We start from the raw sequence: 17,877 nt of genomic DNA, 5'->3' as shown, positions 1-17,877 counted from the left end.
TTGTGTCAAGTTGTTTCAAATTGATATACTTAATGCAATATATGGAATAAAGAGCATGACTGTAGGAGGATAGAGTGACTGTTTAGGTCTACAACAGGCAACAAAGAGTGGTTTATTCACGCTATCACTGTATACACCTGTGATAGTAAGTGAATGTCTCTCAGTCTGGAGAGATTGTTTCCTCCTCCCATCTTCCGCTGTCTTCCACTCCTCTCACTCACTCACACTCATCGCCGTGGCGATCTCACCATATCTTCTAAAAATGGAAGACGACATGATCAGGATTGAAGATCACCCTCTTCACTGGAGAGCCACACTGCTGGGAGAAGACTTCTGGAAAGACGCGGAGGAGTACCAGAGAACCAGCAATGATATTGACGGTGAAACCTCATCTTATTTCCTACTCTGATCCTCCACTCACTAAGATGCATAGACCATGACCAAATAATCCACACCAGATTCCCCTTCAAGATCGGCTCAGACCAGAACCTGCGCTCCCAGGCCGCAAGCACCAACTCCAGTGTCGTCGAGTCCCTCACTGACAGCGAGCATCCCGTCGTTCAAAAGACACACCGACGGCGCTTCTCCATGAGCGACGCCCTAGGACTACCCTTCACTAGATCTAGCCGTCCCATCTTCAGCCGTCCTACGTTTTCCATCACCTTGGCCTCCGACGACGAAGAGGAAAAGGAAGGAGACGCCTTCAGCGAACCCAGACGCGCTCGATCCCAGTCTCGCGCGATATTCCCCAAGAAAGACATTGAAAGACGGCGCTCGAACTCTCTCCTGCGCAGATCCCTCCACAGGATGAGCCTTCTAAGGAGAGAAAAGTCCTCGGAGAGGATCACTCGTCCGCCTACCCCTGTGCTGATCCCAGCCGATCAAGGCACCCCGGCCAAGCCGCTTATGAGTTTCCGCGGTGGAGACCAGTGGGATACTATCCCGAAGGATAGAAGGATCTTGGGACTGGACGTGTTCTGGCCTATTGACCTCAGCCAGGAGTCAGATGATGAGGAAGATGGTGATAACGTCGACGACGATTCAAGACAGAGAGCGCCTACCAAACTGCCCATCGAGGAATTGGCCCCTCTGTGTCTCTTTCGCAACCTCCGCGTGCTGAAGCTCACCGGCATGATGCACTCCTACCAGAAGTACATCTGGCAGGCGGCGTGGCTGAACACGAACCTCGAGGAGCTGGAGCTGGACATGGCGCTGCCGCCGAGGTATAGTCGTACTGCCGTTTATAGGTGGCCTTTTATGAAGGGTGGATGGCAGATGAGCAAGGTGCACTACGGTGAGCCGGTCTACTAGTACGTCCCCCTCTCCCAGGTATCAACCTCCTTTCGTTTCCACTGTGACCACCCCAAGCTAATGATAACTGTACAGCGGCCAAAATGGCACCGGAACCCTCGACCCCAAAATCGGCTGGGGCGAGTACCTTGACAAACTCGCCATCGAAAAAGCCAAAGTCCGCGCCATGGCGACGGGACGCACGCTCAACCGTCTGTCTATCAAGACGCTCGTTCTAACCGGCTTCGTCGTCGACGCGGACCCCTTCCTGCACTGGTTTGACCCGCGGAGACTCCAGTGTGTGAATTTTAAGGATGATTGCGTTGACGCGGGTTTCTATCTCTGTCGGGCGATGAAGAAGGTTGTTGTGAGGTTCCCGCGTCCGGTGGAGGAGAGGTTGGTTGTTGGACGGTGGGTTGATTTGAAGCAGGAGCTTAGGGTTGTTGAGATTGGGAAGGGTGGTAGTATGAATAGGGGAGGAAGACTGGATTGTGGTAAGGATGGTGATGGGAAGGGAGGACGTGGAGAAGAGAGGTACAGAGTGGGCGAGAATGACCGGGGTGCGAATGATTCCAAGATGAGGCACATCGTTGACAGTAAGAAGATTTAGGTGTGACGAGTATTGGAGACAGACGGTGTATCTTGTGATGGTACTTCACTAATATGGATCAGATTTTGATATCTTGAGGCACACCATGAACATGTCTATCCCAACTAGGTCATCACATACCCAAAGTACAATTGATTTCTAAATGCCAGTACTCCAATGCAGGTTGATACTCTCATCATTATCAAATATCAGAATAATATAGCAACTAGCTACTTAATTACACAAACGAATCATGCCATTACATACTGTCCCTAATCGAATGTACTCCCTATTTTCCAGTTGCCTTGACTCAACTCTCCACCGTCGACAATGTTCCTTAAGAATTCCGTCGAATCACTTTTCGAACTTGATGTTGGCTACTTCTGTCCTTTGTACTGTCTTCGTTATTCATCCTCAGTGTACTGTAGGTACCTACCCTACACTGATCAACCCCATCCTGCTCAACAGCCACGTTGTCAAGCTTAAGCTCCGTCTTCCTCGGTAATCCGGATTGCACCCTCATTGCCGATCCCGTTGGACCAGAAGCCGTCGATGTACGTGGCACTTTATCACGATTAGTCAAGTTACAATCAAAGAAAGAAAGATAATGTGGGGGCGTACATCTCAGGAGTGCTATCATGGGACAACAACAACCAATACCCGACAATACCCTGATTGAAGATATCAAGGATAGCAAAGAGCACACTCTCTGTATCGACACCGAGCTTCAGCGCCAGAGCGCCACCCGCAATAGCACTATCAACGATTAGCAAGTCTCACTCAAATCAAGGCAGGCGGGGTTAGTGGAGCATACACAGGATACAGCGCCCTAACCAACAAGGTCGCCCCAGCCATCGAGCCAAAAAGGCGCTTCGTCTGCGGATCCTTGCGTCTAGCCGCACGTGATCCATTCACCCCAATCTGATAAACCGTGACCAGGTAGCCAATCGCACTGATAGTGAACCACACCCAGCGGCGCGCGGTGTGGCCCGCGAACGTGCCCAGCAGACCCGACGCCAGCATGACGTAGTCGCCTGCCACGGCGGTGAGCAGGTGCGCGCCTGGAAGACCGGAGACCAGAGACAGGTTGAACAGCAGGAGCGGCTCCGTCAGGAACCAGTTGATGTAGCGGAGGTAGAAGACCTGCCGGAAGATGTCGTCGTGCGTGTCCGGGACGTGCTTGTTGGCGTGCCGCAGGATGTCGTGCTTGAAGGTTGTGCCTTCACCGGTTGCCATTGCTAGGTAGATGATGAAGGAGATGGTTGTTATGATTGAGGTGATGGTGTGGAAGACTCGTCTGGGCTGTGGCTTGTTAGAGGCATAGTGTATTGGGGGAGGGGTTGACGTACCAGCGGTACACGCGCAGCGAGAACGTAGAAGACGACAGACGAGATGGCCATGAGGACGGTTACCACCCTGTTCATGATGGTTAGCTACAGTTCTATCGTTAGACTGAACCTTCATGTGCATACCACAACGTGCGATGCCCCGTCGAATGGAGCTCCTGGAAGAACGGCGTGCCCGGGATCACGGTGGGAATGGGCGCCACCGACGTTGGAGCCGTCGTGGGCGGCAGAGGATGAGTTTTGGTCTTCATTGCTGTGTCGATGGCTTCAATCATGGTGAAGTATACTGTTGTGGATGGAGTATACTCAGTTGTATAAAGTTGGTATAGGCAAAAGAGCTTGGTAATTACAATCCGAATCAATCCAGACTATGAATGCAACTATTTTTCTTCAGTGAAAATAGTAAAGAAAGATGAAAAGAGAGAAAAGGAAGGATTTATGGAAAGCAGATGGAGACGTTACACTCCGCGTCATGCTGACCTCGACGCTGTCGTCATCGACATCCGATGCTCCTCCCGCGCCGACCAATCTCGTTTCTCCCCACGTCTGCGGACCCCGTGGAAATGCGCTCCTGCTACTGCAATGACTAGGATGTTTGTAACCTGGCTGGTTATGTTTTTTGCCACGCTGATATTAATATACAGATAGCTGTGATTCGTGGTTGGGTCTGATATTGTTGGAGATGTGGTGGTGGTGATGGTTAATCAGGTAACTCAGTTACAGATCAGGTTATTTTTTTTTGTCTATTACACTATAATACATGAGTGAGATGTTCATAATCCAGATTGATTGGCGATTGTTTGATTCATGCGTCTCCCTTGCTCGCGGCCGATGCGTCCAGCTCGCGAACCACCTCTTCACACCGATCGCACACCGTCTCTTCGACGGGCTCGGGCTCCTCCAGTACGTATCTCCAGCAACGGGGACACTTAGACGACTGCGGAGCAGATACATAGACGATGCCGGTTCCGCCGCTGGGGAGCTCGTACGTCTCGTGGTACTGCCACTCGGCGTCGGTGGTCGCGCTGGGGAGAGCCTCGCCGTGAGACCCAAGGGTGACCGAAGACACAACAAACAGATCAGGCAGCTCGGCCAGATTGTGCTGGAGGGCGGTCCCCGCGCTGTCGCCTTCCGGAAGGACGATATGCACACACGACTGCAGCGACGAGCCCATTTGTTTCTGCCCCCGCGCCTGCTCTTGCATGCCCTTGATCACCGACCCGACTGCCATGATATCGTGGTAGTGCGTTCCAAGCGAGGGGTCTTGCCACTCCGCCGGCGGGAATGAGGCAATGCGTTGCAGGGGGTGTTCGCATCGCGATTTGATGGCCTCGGGGGTGTGCTCCCACGTCTCTTCCACCAGCATTGGAGTTATAGGCGCCAGGATTTCCTGCAGATGCTGGTAGATGTGGAACAGCGTCGTTTGCGCGGCGCGACGGCTGGCGCTGTCCGCTCCGTAGGTGTAGAGCCGGTCCTTGATGGCTTCCATGTAGAAGGCGGAGAACTCCATGTTCGCCCAGCGGTTGATGGCGTTCACGGCACGGTAGAACTCAAAGCCCTCGCAGGCCTTTTGCGACGCCGACACCATCTCGGATAGATGCATGAGTGCAATCCGGTCTGTTTGCTGCAGCTGGTCGTACGGGAGGATATTCTGCGGGTTGAAATCCGAGATGGCGCCCAGTAGCAGCTTGAATGTCACGCGGTATTTGTGCAAACTGGTGTTGACGGTTTGGAGAACCTGCTTTCCAATCACGACGTCGCGCGTGTAGTCGCTGCTGGCTACCCACATGCGCAGGGCGTCAGGCCCCAGCGCATCGTAGACGGGGCCTTGGTTCGCGGGCTGTTTCTTGCCTTTGCCTTTCCGGGGCTTGAGCGGGGGCAGGAGAGTTCCGTCCATGATGGTCTGGGGATCGATCACATTGCCGATGGATTTGCTCATCTTGCGGCCCTCCTCATCCAGGGTGAATCCGTGAGTAATCAAGTTTTTGAAAGGAGCACGGGTATCGGCCCTGTGGCCTGCAGCGATCTGGTGCGCCGTAAAGGTGAGAAGCCCGGATTGGAACCATCCGCGGTGTTGGTCCGACCCTTCCAGGTACACGTCAGCGGGGTATCCATTGTTGTAAGGCGTGTCGATCTCCGTCCAGCTGGTGCCGCTGTCGAACCAGACGTCCATGGTATCGGTTCCGCGACGGTAGCCCGCCTCGGGTGCGTTCCGCAGCGAGGCTGGGATCCAAGCAGTGTCGTTGGCGTCGTCCGTCCACCATGCGTCGATCCCTCGCTCCTCGATCACGGACATGATGTGAGAGACGCTATCCTTGGTGAGGACGGCGTCTCCCGTGCTCCGATCGTACAGCGCGGGGATGGGAACACCCCACGCGCGTTGACGCGAGATGCACCACTCGCTCCGGTTCTTGACAAAGTTCTCCAAGCGCACTCGTCCGGAACTCGGGACGAAGTTGACATCCTCCAGTGCCTTGACCGCGTCGCCGCGGATGTCGGCCACATCGGCGAACCATTGCTCAGTCGCCCGGATGATAATGGGGCGCTTGGACCGCCAGTCGTAGGGATATTTGTGCTCGTACTGGTTCTTCGAAATCAAGTAGCCTTCAGATTCAATATACTCCAGGACCGCTGCGTTTCCATCCGTCAAGACCTCCTTCCCGCTGAGCCGTTGGGGATCTTCCGGCATCGCAAGGCTGGTGAATTTACCGTGGTCGTCGACGGGAGCGAAAGCAGGAATACCGCGAGACACACACGCCTCGTAGTCGTCCATCCCATGGCCGGGAGCACAGTGGACCAAGCCCGAGCCGGAGTCAGCAGAGACAAAGTCCGCAGTGATAATCGGCTGGGCCTCCGCGTCGGATCCCTTGAATAATGAGCGATACGTAGTCCGGTCCGCTAATTCCGATCCAAGGACCGAGGGTACGATCACGCCCAGGTCCTCGTTCAAAATGCTTTGCAAGTATTCTATCCGTGACTGTGCGATAAGCAAATAGCCGTGCGCGTCCGATTGCACAATAGAGTATTCCAGATCCGGGTGAACGCCAATGACAGCATTCGCAGGAAGCGTCCAGGGAGTGGTCGTCCAGATGACCGCGCTGATCCCCTTCCCACGTAGCAAGGGGTTCGAAGCGAGATGCGACGGTATATCCACGACAGGGAACTTGACCAGCGCCGCAGTGGACACATGGTCCTCCTTGTATTCCAACTCGGCTTCCGCCAGCGCCGTCCCAGTCGACGGCGACCAGTAGACGGGTTTGAATCTCCGGTATATCAGGCCATTCTCGACCATCTCGCGAAACACCCCCAGCTGTCTCTTCTCAAATCCCTTGTCCATCGTCTTCCAGTGATTCTCCCAGTCGCCCATGACAGCGAATCCGCGAAACGCCTTCATCTGGTCCTTGACGGTCCGCCCGGCGAGTTTGCGCGCAGCTTTCCGGATCACCGCCGCAGTAACCGGTCCAGTCGCCTCTCCCGACGCCCTCTGCGCCTCGAGCGCCTTCAACTCAATCGGCAGCCCGTGGCAGTCCCACCCCGGCACATACCGTATCCGCTTCCCGCGGCCAAGCTGCACCCGGCAGATGATATCCTTGAGGACCTTATTGAGGGCGTGCCCCACATGTAGTTCGCCATTCGCGTAGGGCGGCCCATCGTGCAGCACGAATTGCCCATCCGCCGGTCTCTCACGGCGCTGCCAGGCGTAGAGGTCGTCCGTGCATCGTCGCAGGTATTTCGTCTGGTCGACGGGCGTTACGCGGGCGGGGAACGTCGACTTGGGGAGCTTGAGCGTCGACGACCAAGATCGAGCGAGCGACCGTGGCAATTCCGGCATACTACCACTGAAGCATGTCCTGCTTTGCGAGGGTGGTGTTGGTGGTGAGTTCGAGTTGGCTGGAGAGTTGGAATGCCGATCGATCTGGGCTGGAGCTGTCGGAAAGGGCGTAATTTATTGTGGTTATATTATGGGGGTGGACCAATTGGAGGCTGAGATAGGGTGTATTGTAATGACCACCGTACTCACCAGTTGGCGCAATATGAGCAACCTACCTGTTGAGATTCAGGGATATTTTCGCATGAGTTGCAAATAAGGATTGGAAATGTGACACTCCATTAGATCTAGATATAATTCAATAGCACCAATCATTCCTCAAAAGTTACGAAGTAATGTGTTCAACCAAGCCAACGCCTATCCAGAGTTAATATATTGTCACACAGCTGACTGCCCCATTCTTCAACACCTCAAACAAAAGACCAGGAAACCCAAATAGCTCAGTATTGCCCAGACCCGCATCGTGGCCGTCATTCCCGGCCCTCTGTCCCTTGCCTGTACTTTCTTCCCAACCGCCGAGGAATTCAACGCTGCTCTCAGGACTGTCTCCCCAGCCTCGGTTGAGTACCATCGGCCGCTGGAGAGCTCGTTCTTCCGTTGAACTGGCATAGAACCCCTTCCACACGTCCTTCAGTCGCCCGAAAACTTCGTCCCAGCGCGTTTCTGACGAAATGGTATCTTCGGAGGAGTCTAAGCTGATCCTCCAACGACTGCGTCGGTGGCGGTTGAAAGGGTATGACCCGGGCACGTTACCATGCAGGATGATCTTGGTCACGACTAACTGGGATGAAGGGGATACGGGGGTGGGATCCGACAAGGCTGATCCCGGCAGAGCAGGCCCGGGTGTATCAGGGTGGGAAATGAATGCGTCAAAACCGTGATGGAAGTAATTAAAAAAGCATTCAGTTGGTAGTGACGAAGGGTCTAGGGTCGTGGTCACCTCATCATCTGAGTCATCGGCGGCACTGTTGTTGGAAGACTGATCGGTATCGGTGATATCGATGCCTCTCCCTGGCGAAGGGCTCATGCCGAGAGGGTCTTGACTGCCACCGCCACCACCGGCGGCGCGGTGGATGGAGATCCTTCGATCATGCTTACGGTATATGGCGTCGGGAGGCCCGAACTCGGCGATCAGATCCTGCGGCGTTGTGCGCGATAAGGTGATGTGAGTGGGTGGCGTCGATCGTCGGATCGCTTGGACTTTGCCTGCGCCCCAGATGATGAACTCCTCCACCTCGTCAGCGACAGAGTCCTTGTTCTTCCCTGCCAGCGGGGGGAAACGCGGATACTGCGGCTGCTGGGTGAATAGATTGGCTCTGACTTCCGGCCACGATGGACCCTGGAAGACGCTCAACGAGGTGGCCGGCATTGCGGCAGTCGAAGAGAGTAAAGCTACGAAGTCACATTGGTCCGACCAGGCCGAATGCTGGAGGGGGAAAGAGAAAGCGATGCCGGGATACGACAGTACGTACGTGCCGTACGGCGAGCCGTTCAATGGGGGTACATACTCCCCTGGGTATGAAGGGCCGAACAGGCGATTGTAGATATGCCGGAAGCTGGGTCCCTGCTGCGATGCAGGCGGCTCATGGGGCTTGGCTCCCTTTAGCACTTCCTGGTTCTTGTAGACGAGCGAAATCTTCGAAAAGTCCAGCACTTCGATGAGACGCAGTCGCTGGTCTGGTCCATCAAACCGTAGACGGAGTCCGTTCTCGGGCAGCTGTAGGGTAACGGGCTTGCGCAGAGGGTCGGATGGGGAGTAGGCTATCTCGATCGCGGGGTAGGTTTGGGGGTGAGACTTGACATGTCCCAGTACGTTGTGTAAAGAAGCTCCCAAAACTATTCAACATTAGTATTGTGATAGATGAGCGTGAAAGAATAGATATACTTATGAGACCCAACCCCTTGCCAGGGGAGATCTGGACCTGCGTTGATGGTCTGGGTGCAGCCATGATCTGCAGACGATGCTCATCGTCGAGCCTAGTATGAGAATAGATTATTGCTTCCCCGTCACCGAGCTGTCATCCAAGAGCGTAACCCAGCAAAGACAAAGTAATAGTCCTGATAGAGCGACAGCTATATTGTAGAAGTTATCGAGTCATAAGGAGGTCTGCAGGAGGTTGTTGATATGCGGAGTCCGGAGTAGTCAGGCGGATCACCGATGAGCTCATAATGTCATGTGAGCGATAAGCATGACCCCTGTTGACGTATCACGTGGGCGGTGAAGGGTTTGTTTACGTTTTCCCGATTGGGATGGCAGCACAACAACTCCACATCCACACAACTCCTATCTATACTTTTCTCCCACATTGCTTCCCACTCCGTTAGCGATCTATTGATTTGATATTGTCCTTGTCATTACATTGCGGGCGCCAATTTCTCACCATGCCCCCCCCGCAACGGGCGAGCTCGGGTTTGCCCACCAGACGAACTGCGACACGCCAGCCCACACGCCAGCCCACACGCCAGCCGACGCGGCGGTTGACCGGCGCTTTGTCAGAACGATCGGACTCTCCAGCCACAGCTTTAAAAACACCCAATACGGGGTCGCGTACCCTCAGGACCCCGGCGGAACCGGCGAGTGTGGCTGCGAAGAGGAAAGAGCGTGATTACGAGCGTGGGGTGAACGAAGATACCAGCATACATGTCGTCGTGCGATGCAGAGGACGCAATGACCGGGAAGTTAAAGAGAACAGTGGGGTGGTGGTGTCGACAGAAGGAGTGCAGGGGAAATCCGTCGACCTGTCAATGGGCCCAAATGCGGTGTCGAACAAGACCTACACGTTTGACAAGGTTTTCTCCGCAGCTGCCGATCAGCTTATCGTGTACGAAGATGTTGCGTTGCCGATAGTGAACGAGGTGGGCGAATTGCTGGAACCATGGTCACGACAGTCTTGCTAACGTTGCGCAGATGCTTGCCGGCTACAACTGTACGATTTTCGCATACGGACAAACGGGGACGGGAAAGACCTACACGATGTCGGGGGATATGACCGATACGCTAGGGATACTGTCTGACAACGCGGGTATCATCCCTCGGGTGCTCTACTCCTTATTCCACAAGCTCCAGGAAACCGCCGAGAGCACAGTGAAATGCTCGTTCATCGAGTTGTACAACGAAGAGCTGCGCGACCTGCTGTCTGTGGAGGATAACCAGAAATTGAAGATTTTCGACAACGAGGGCAAGAAGGGTGGTCACACCACAATGGTGCAAGGGATGGAGGAAACATACATCGAGTCAGCCACGGCCGGTATCAAACTGCTCCAGACCGGAAGTCATAAACGACAGGTTGCCGCGACCAAATGCAATGATCTCAGTTCCCGCAGTCACACGGTGTTTACGATTACCGTACATACCAAGCGAACGACCGAATCCGGCGAGGAATACATTAGTTCAGGAAAGCTGAATTTGGTGGACTTGGCTGGGAGTGAGAATATTCAGCGCAGTGGTGCAGAGAACAAGCGTGCGACAGAGGCGGGTTTGATCAACAAGAGCTTGCTCACGCTTGGCCGAGTGATCAATGCGTTGGTCGACAAGAGCCCGCATATTCCCTACAGAGAATCGAAATTGACGCGCCTGTTGCAAGATTCTTTGGGCGGTCGCACCAAAACCTGCATCATTGCGACGGTCTCGCCTTCTCGGAGCAACTTGGAGGAGACGATATCAACGCTCGACTACGCCTTCCGCGCCAAGAATATCCGCAACAAACCACAGATCAACTCGATGTCCAAGAAGACGCTTCTTCGGGAATTTACATTCGAGATCGAGAAGCTCAAGGCCGAGCTCATTGCAACGAGACATCGAAACGGGGTCTACATGGCTGTTGATGCGTACGAAGAGCTGACCATGGAGAACGAGTCGCGACGGATTGTCAATGAAGAGCAGCGGGCCAAGATCGAGTCGATGGAAACGAGCTTGCGCAACAAGGTGCAAGAGCTATTCACCCTGACCAGCAACTTCAATGGTCTCAAGCAGGATCACGAGGACACCCGCGCTGCGTTGAATAGCACCAACGATGTCCTAGAGAAGACTGAGATTGTACTGAGCGATACCAAGGCACAGCTGGAGGAAGAGGAGGCGCTGCGCAAAGCACACCAGGCCACTGAAAACCAGTTGCACAGCATTGGAAAGGGACTGCTGACGACGTTGGGCAGCACCGTCGAGGATGTTGATGGCTTACATGCCAAGATCCAGCGGAAAGCCGATCTAGAAGCCACCAACAGGGAAGCCTGGAGGATTTCTGCCAACCAGGTGGCTGGTGTCACCAAACAAGTTGATACGAATTTAGATGCCTTCCAGTCTCTTCATTCGAGACTTGTCACGGAGATGGGCGACAAGATCAAGGGCTATGTGACAAGCGAGCTCAGCAACATCCAGTCCAGCCAGCGTGAATTGTCGAATTTCGACGCTTGCTTCGACAAGGCAGAGAAGGAGGCCAAATCGCAAACCTCCGCGGCTCACGAGGAAATGAATAATGTTCTGGAAGAGATCAAGGATCTGCGCGAGGAGGTGAAGCAACGAGTTGGGGAAGGCCTCAATGGCTTGTCTGCAGCTGCCGAGCGCATCTCCAAGGAGGTCATTGGAGAGTTCACCGAGTTCCACGCCCAGGTAAGCGAAACCGTCCAACATAGCACTGTTTTCTCTACTAACAAGCGTAGCTCCACGAATCATATAGCGGACTTGGCAAGGAATTCAAATTCCTGTTCGAGGGCATGGTCGACCATCTCAATGGGCAAAAGGCTGAGATCCATCAACTCCGCCTGGAGCTCCAGGCGGCCAACCGGAGAACCGTCGAAGCAAACCGCAAAACATCTTCGCAGCTTTCACAAACCCTGGACGAGGAAGAGGCGAACGCACAGGCCGAGCGCGATCAGCTACTGTCTCAAATCAAGACCCTCATGGACGAGTCTAAGAAGCGACAGGTCTCGCGGCTGAAGGGCAGAGTTGAAACTATGCGAACCGACATCACCGCGTCTGGGGAGTCGCTCGAGCATGCGACAACCCACCATGACCGCCAAGTGGACGAATGGGTGTTCCGATCGGAACAGTTCGCCAAAGACGTCACCGCGTCCAAGGAAGACATCAAGACGAAAATGCAGAACGACTGGGAGCTGTTCGACCAGCGGAACGCGTCTATCCAAAAGACGACGGAATCGGTCCACCAAGAGACCGTCCGCATCGTGGACGCCCAGATGGAAGACATGAGCAAACAGATGGGCGCTCTAGACGACTTCGTCGCCAAGGCGCGGTCTCAGAACGGCCGCTACTGCGACGCTCACATGTCCAGCCTCGACGGAATGGTGTCCAACGTCCACGAATCATACTCGTCTGTCCGCGGACAATTCTCTGGATTCGGCGACCGCATCAGCCAACTCGAGCACGACGCGACCGAGCACCAAAACAACCTACTCCAATCGACCCAACCCTTGTCCGGCGATGTCCGCAAGCCCCTCGCCGAGCTCCGGACTCACATCCAGGAACGCCCACTAAAGGAATACATCGTCACGGGCACGACCCCACAAAAGCGACGATACGAATACCCCTCCGACCTACCACGCACCGAAACCCACGACTCCCTCCGCTGCAGCATCAAAACCTCGCGCGATCTCACCGCGCTCCCCTTCAGCGGCGAAGACCAGCTCTCCACCCTCAGCAGCTCCCCCGCCACCTCCCCCTCTAAAGGGTTCGTCTACAGCGACGAGGTCGATGCCCAGCCAGCGGCCCATTCATCCGCAGCGAACCCCACAGGCGGCCTCAGGGAAGTCGACGCAAATGTCGCGCGGCCACTCGCGCCTAGCCCGGACACCACCCCGATCGGGAAGGACCTCGGAACCCTAAACCACCAATTGGCCCACACCCCCGACGACGAAGACTCCGACCAGCCCCCGGCGAAGAAACGCCGCTCGAACCCGTCCCCGTCGGACACTAAGCTACCTCAGAAGATGATGGCGTCTAAAAAAGTCCCTGGGACAATGATGGAAGGGAGCGAGAATGTTCCTCCTGCTGCTGCTACTACTGCTGCCGGTGGTCGTCGACTGAGAGGGCGTCCTTCGCCTTAGCTGGATTGTCGCATTGGATTGAAGTTAAATTTTGTTTTGCTCGTTGGATTATATACCACTTGTTTTTGTAGTTGTTTTTTTTGATTGATTGTTGATTTTTGATTGTTGCATGAGTGGCGTTAAGGAAGATCGAGTTTGGCACTGTTATTATTTTTTTATTATTGATTGATTGATTGATTGATTGATTGATTGATTGATTGCACCTATATTATTATTATTATTTTTATTATTTTCTCGGTGGTCAGGGTCAGGTCGTTCTGGTTTGGAATTGATTGATTGATTGATTGACTGTATTGTTTGTTCCCATCTGTTCTTGGAACTGTTTGTGCTTTCCAATGTTGTTTAGGGGATATGGCGTGGATGGGATCACTGGGTTGGTTACTTAAATACCTAGGTAGCTCAGATATCTATATTGCTAGGATGCAAGTCTTACTTATTGCGAGTAATTTCCACTTTGGGGGGACGTGTTAATAACTAGGTGCTCTTCTCTAGAACAGTTATTGAAAATGTGAAACCCAGATCAATTATCCTGAATGCAAGCCCATACACCAGTAATAGTGACAATCACATCGAGTCCGAAGTCTAAAACAATCAAATCAAATAAGAAGAGATCAAGTAGAAAAAAACAGTCCGTGGGTTACTGGACGTTCGTTTGTTTTTTTCACATCGTAAGAGAGAAAAAAAAAAAAAAAAAGAAAACAATCCAATCCAAAATGTTGCTGGTCCGCTAAGTAAGGTAGTTTTTCATTCCTCGTGTCCATAGGATTTTGTTTCTCACTCCTGGCGCTGTTCCGGAGCCTTTTCCTTGGCCTGTTCCTGGGCCTTTTCTGTGACCTTTGCCGTGGCCTTTTCCTTCCCCTCGGCTTCGGGACGACCCTGCGACCCAGATGGTTTTTCTACTTCGGGGGGGATGCCGACTGCGTTCGGTACGTCCATTCCTGGAGGAGGCCCAGCCTCTTCCAGTGGAACTTCGGGCTCGTGCGGTTGCTCTCCCGCGTCGATGATGCGCCGGAGTTCGCTGAGTCGCTTCTCGAAATGTTCCATCATGTCCTCCAGCTGCTGACTGCCTCGTTCCCGGTCCTTCGCCAGGGCGTTCACCGGCAGTCCCGCCGTGCCTCGGATCTTGAGCATCAACCCCCGATCGTGGGGCTGGTCCCCCGGGGAATTGTTCTCGAAGGTCGGGGCGGGGGCGAGCTGCGTGTCGAGAACCTGCCACGCGGGGGTGAGGCTCTGGGCCGACGTCACGGAGAAGGGGTTGTTCGCGGAGGGCCGCGGAGGCACGGAGGCCTGGGTGGCGGGAGACCCGGCCAAAGCGGGGGCGGGATTGGTGCCCGCGGCGGCCGCGGCCTCGGGCGCGTGATTGACGTCCATGATGATGTAGTTATCGCGCACGCCGGGAGTGGGGTCGGGTAGAAGGGACGTTTTCTTGGGACTGGGCAGCTCTTCCTCGTAGGGGCGATCTGTCGTCCTGTTGTCGTCAGCGGGCTGGTGCTGGTGCTGGTGGTGCTGCAGGTGCAGATCGCGGGATTTCCGCTTCCGACTGTGAAGGAAACTGTCATGCTGATCAGAATCGAGGGAGCGTAGGGCGGCTTCGGTTACGATATCGGTGTCGTCATCCGAGAAGATGTAGTGTACATTGGGATGGTAGTAATCGGCGGAGTGGGCGTCCTCCACAAGGGTGAAGAAGGGCTGGAAGGTGGGTCCATACTGTGGTTGTTGTTGTTGTGGTGGTTTGTCTGCGGCGGCTTCTCCCTCGTCGTGAACCTCCGGGACCGACGGTGGCCCTTGATTTCTCTCGTCCAGGTCCGGCTGGTGCGGAGTTGCCTCGCGGGAGGTGGGATCTGGTGCCTGTTCTGGGGGGGATGGCCGGTCGATCAAGCTCTGGGGACGGGAAGGAGCGTCGGAGTCGGGGAGGCGGCGAACGGAATGCCTAGAAGGAGAAGAGGACAAAGAAGGAGAGGGAAGGTTCCTGGGAAGAGACATGCTGGCGCTACATGATGGATAAAAAGGAGGAGAGAAAGAAGGAGAAGGGGAGGATGGGGGGAAAAGAAAAGGGAAACGGAGGGAGATGGCGGAGAAGTTGAAAAAGTCCCGGTAGCAGAAAGAGAGCCGTGAGAGTACTTCCGAATGAGGCAACAGTCTTTCCCTGCCTGACCAGGGTGGAGTTGCCGGGTCAGGTGACTTGTGCATTGTCATTAAGTCCGTGATTCTATCAATACTCCATGCGCCATATTCTCTCCCTCCATCGGATCACTCCTCGTTCTGCTTCCATTCGAATTCTACTCCCGTTAGCAGCTGGTCCGGTAGATCGCGCCCGGTCGCTTACTCTGTCGGCACATCGGGCATAGTCCCTTGGAGGATTCTTGTTGGATCCAGGTCATCAGACAGTGCTGCGCCGTCAGTTTTCCACTCCCACGCGTCAGACAGGATTGTTATATGGAACACACCATATGGAAGGAATGGCCACATTTGCCCAACACTAGATAGACATTAGGTTAGGATATTCCCGTACATGGTTCTCGGGTCCCTACGTAAAGAGCAATCATCCCCCGGGAATTTGCAGGTCGGACAAGTCCCGTCAAACTGGACGCGACAAATCCCACAGACTTCATCGTCGGGCATATCCCAGCGCCAGGTGGCGACGGCATTCCACTCCTTGATGGTGACCTTCATTGTGATCTCGGATGGGATGGTTGGTCGGGGATTAATAGAATCGGGACGTAGATCAACGGTCGTTGGAGACCAGGATTTCCTTCCTCGATGATCATCAATCGATCATCACTAATAATCGAGACTTGAGAATCGATAATAACAATCCAGAATAATCAGAAGCAAGTGGAACAACGAGAAGCGGACGGAGCGCAACCAACTCGGGACCGAGTGTTGTTGTTTTTCACATGGCGGAGAAAGCAGACAAAAAGAAAGTGTGGTGACCGAACTCCGCATTGATCTTCTCCCCTCCCTCTTCTCCTCCTTCCTCCACTCTTCCCTCTTCCCACTGACATCTTCCCCTTCCCTGCATGACCGCGTTTGCTTCTTATTGACAACCCCCCCTTTTCTCTCTCTCTCTCTTTTCTTCGTTATGTAAATACTGATCCTTGACTTCCTCTCCATCCACCAATTTGCCAGAATGGCTTTTGCGGCTTTTCGTTCCGCCATCCCTTCACCGACTACTCGTTTCGTGCGCCCGACCATGTCCGCCTCGCAACACTTGCGCCAACCCTCCCAGACCCGCCATGTCTCGTTCTCCTCCTACCTAGTTTCGCCAAAGGAGTTAAATACCGCCTTGCAGAAGAACCCCCCCACCAAAATCTCCACTTCGCCCCGCGTCGTCCCCATCTGCGCCGCCTGGTTTATGCCCAATGACCCCGAAGGTCGCAAAGGACTGGACGTCTTCCGCAAGCATCGCATCCCCCAGGCCCGGTTTTTCGATCTCGATGGCATCAAGGACCGCGACTCCCCCTACCCGCACATGTTGCCGACGGCCGAGACCTTCGCCGACGCGATGAGCGAGCTGGGCATCCGCCGCGACGATGAAATTGTCGTCTACGATACCGAGGAGCTCGGCATCTTCAGCGCCCCGCGCGTGGGCTGGACCCTCAGGGTATTCGGTCATCCCAAGGTCCACATCCTCAATAACTACCGTCTCTGGGTCCGCGAGGGCTTCCCCACCGAGACGGGAGAGCCGCTCCAGCCGGACCGGACGAGCTACCCCGTGCCGACCTACGACTCCAAACTCGTCGTCCCCTACCTGGAACTGAAGGAGGTCGCCAAGGAGCACCGCAAGGAGGGCTCCAAGGAGGTGGAGATCCTGGATGCGCGATCCTACGGCCGCTGGGCGGGCACGGATCCCGAGCCGCGTCCCGGCCTGCCGTCGGGCCACATCCCGGGCTCCACGAGCATGCCATTCCAGGAGTTGCTAGACCCGGAGACCAAGACCTACCTGTCCGGTCCGGAACTGCGCAAGATCTTTGAGAAGCGCGAGATCGACCCGACCAAATCGATCATCAGCTCGTGCGGCACGGGGGTCACTGCGACGATTATCGAGACCGCGCTGGGCGAGGCCGAGTATGGCGATGCCTGTCTGCGACGGGTGTACGATGGAAGCTGGACGTAAGTTTCTCTCCAATGATTGTGGGAACGCAACTCTGACACTATATGTAGGGAATGGGCTCAGCGTGTTAAGCCCGCTGACGGACTGATCCGAAAGGCTTAGACTTGGCTCGATTGCGTATTTGATTCTGTTACAGCAGCATATCCTCGGGTAGAGCTTATACCAATTGCTTGACATGATAAAATGTAGTCTTACCGGAATTTACGATAGAGCTAGAAATGAACGGCTTTTCTTGAATTTATATCGTACGTGGACTGTTTCCCATGACATTGAATCGCATCCAGTTGTGCTACGACATATTGTTGGTATCGTCATCACCTGCCTGTCAGAACTCCAAGCCCTATGATCCCCATTTCCCTTCTCCCCAAACTTTTTTCAGAGAGCCCATGTTACCTTATTGTACATCTACCGGGTCGCGACTCGTCATCTCACCTACTCTGAAAGGTGGCTGCCCCTTTCAACCCTCTTTTCCTTGCCAGGTGTTGCAGAATACCGGATCTCATCTAGATGCAATCACAGGTTGAGATGATAGACGGTCAATTTATATCAGGCAATCGGATTTGCATGCTCCATCAACGCGAAAGACGTGACGACGCTTAGATCCGAGGCATCAACCACATCGACTTTTCGGTAGTTCTCAGAAAACACAACG

At 54.4% G+C, this 17,877-nt stretch overlaps 6 protein-coding genes across 6 annotated transcripts; 3 read left to right on the top strand and 3 right to left on the bottom strand.

The window, feature by feature from the left end:
• Positions 1 to 274: 274 nt before the first annotated feature.
• BDW47DRAFT_132018 (uncharacterized protein) lies at positions 275 to 2,220 on the top strand (the record flags this gene model as incomplete). Its single annotated transcript, XM_024817457.1, has 4 exons — positions 275 to 380; positions 434 to 1,310; positions 1,387 to 1,850; positions 2,180 to 2,220. 4 exons carry the CDS (start codon positions 275 to 277, stop codon positions 2,218 to 2,220), a joined length of 1,488 nt encoding a protein of 495 aa, XP_024671582.1.
• Positions 2,058 to 3,643, bottom strand: BDW47DRAFT_106843 (opsin family protein). Its single transcript, XM_024812859.1, has 5 exons — positions 3,352 to 3,643; positions 3,229 to 3,295; positions 2,694 to 3,181; positions 2,501 to 2,635; positions 2,058 to 2,443 (listed from the first exon to the last, which is right to left on the bottom strand). Exons 1-5 carry the CDS (start codon positions 3,498 to 3,500, stop codon positions 2,362 to 2,364), a joined length of 921 nt encoding a protein of 306 aa, XP_024671581.1. The 5' UTR covers positions 3,501 to 3,643; the 3' UTR covers positions 2,058 to 2,361.
• A 387-nt stretch (positions 3,644 to 4,030) lies between these two features.
• BDW47DRAFT_117969 (isoleucine--tRNA ligase ISM1) lies at positions 4,031 to 9,003 on the bottom strand (the record flags this gene model as incomplete). Its single annotated transcript, XM_024815149.1, has 4 exons — positions 4,031 to 7,076; positions 7,269 to 7,272; positions 7,439 to 8,890; positions 8,940 to 9,003. 4 exons carry the CDS (start codon positions 9,001 to 9,003, stop codon positions 4,031 to 4,033), a joined length of 4,566 nt encoding a protein of 1,521 aa, XP_024671580.1.
• Positions 9,004 to 9,343: 340 nt separating this feature from the next.
• Positions 9,344 to 13,364, top strand: BDW47DRAFT_106838 (putative kinesin family protein (BimC)). Its single transcript, XM_024812858.1, has 3 exons — positions 9,344 to 9,910; positions 9,963 to 11,660; positions 11,711 to 13,364. The coding sequence occupies exons 1-3, from the start codon at positions 9,437 to 9,439 to the stop codon at positions 13,109 to 13,111; spliced, it is 3,573 nt and encodes a 1,190-aa protein (XP_024671579.1). The 5' UTR covers positions 9,344 to 9,436; the 3' UTR covers positions 13,112 to 13,364.
• A 521-nt stretch (positions 13,365 to 13,885) lies between these two features.
• Positions 13,886 to 15,784, bottom strand: BDW47DRAFT_117967 (uncharacterized protein; the record flags this gene model as incomplete). The annotated part of the gene is made up of 3 exons (XM_024815148.1): positions 13,886 to 15,041; positions 15,106 to 15,261; positions 15,624 to 15,784. 3 exons carry the CDS (start codon positions 15,782 to 15,784, stop codon positions 13,886 to 13,888), a joined length of 1,473 nt encoding a protein of 490 aa, XP_024671578.1.
• A 335-nt stretch (positions 15,785 to 16,119) lies between these two features.
• Positions 16,120 to 17,375, top strand: BDW47DRAFT_106832 (sulfurtransferase). The gene is made up of 2 exons (XM_024812857.1): positions 16,120 to 17,224; positions 17,276 to 17,375. Exons 1-2 carry the CDS (start codon positions 16,242 to 16,244, stop codon positions 17,325 to 17,327), a joined length of 1,035 nt encoding a protein of 344 aa, XP_024671577.1. The 5' UTR covers positions 16,120 to 16,241; the 3' UTR covers positions 17,328 to 17,375.
• Positions 17,376 to 17,877: the final 502 nt, after the last annotated feature.

Source organism: Aspergillus candidus (genome assembly GCF_002847045.1).
Source record: "Aspergillus candidus strain CBS 102.13 unplaced genomic scaffold BDW47scaffold_26, whole genome shotgun sequence".
Classification (NCBI taxonomy): domain Eukaryota; kingdom Fungi; phylum Ascomycota; class Eurotiomycetes; order Eurotiales; family Aspergillaceae; genus Aspergillus; species Aspergillus candidus.
Note: the sequence above shows the minus strand (reverse complement) of the source record. Positions and strands in the feature narration are given on the sequence as shown.

Excerpts from the sequence above, each read along its gene's own strand:
- BDW47DRAFT_106843 (XM_024812859.1), bottom strand. The coding sequence starts at position 3,500 with ATGATTGAAGCCATCGACACAGCAATGAAGACCAAAACTCATCCTCTG. Across the intron at positions 3,182-3,228 it reads TCGCTGCGCGTGTACCGCTG|CCCAGACGAGTCTTCCACAC; the intron begins GTACGTCAACCC and ends AACAAGCCACAG. Across the intron at positions 2,444-2,500 it reads CATGATAGCACTCCTGAGAT|TGCCACGTACATCGACGGCT; the intron begins GTACGCCCCCAC and ends ATCGTGATAAAG.
- BDW47DRAFT_106838 (XM_024812858.1), top strand. The coding sequence starts at position 9,437 with ATGCCCCCCCCGCAACGGGCGAGCTCGGGTTTGCCCACCAGACGAACT. Across the intron at positions 9,911-9,962 it reads CGTTGCCGATAGTGAACGAG|ATGCTTGCCGGCTACAACTG; the intron begins GTGGGCGAATTG and ends AACGTTGCGCAG. Across the intron at positions 11,661-11,710 it reads TCACCGAGTTCCACGCCCAG|CTCCACGAATCATATAGCGG; the intron begins GTAAGCGAAACC and ends TAACAAGCGTAG.
- BDW47DRAFT_106832 (XM_024812857.1), top strand. The coding sequence starts at position 16,242 with ATGGCTTTTGCGGCTTTTCGTTCCGCCATCCCTTCACCGACTACTCGT. Across the intron at positions 17,225-17,275 it reads GTGTACGATGGAAGCTGGAC|GGAATGGGCTCAGCGTGTTA; the intron begins GTAAGTTTCTCT and ends CACTATATGTAG.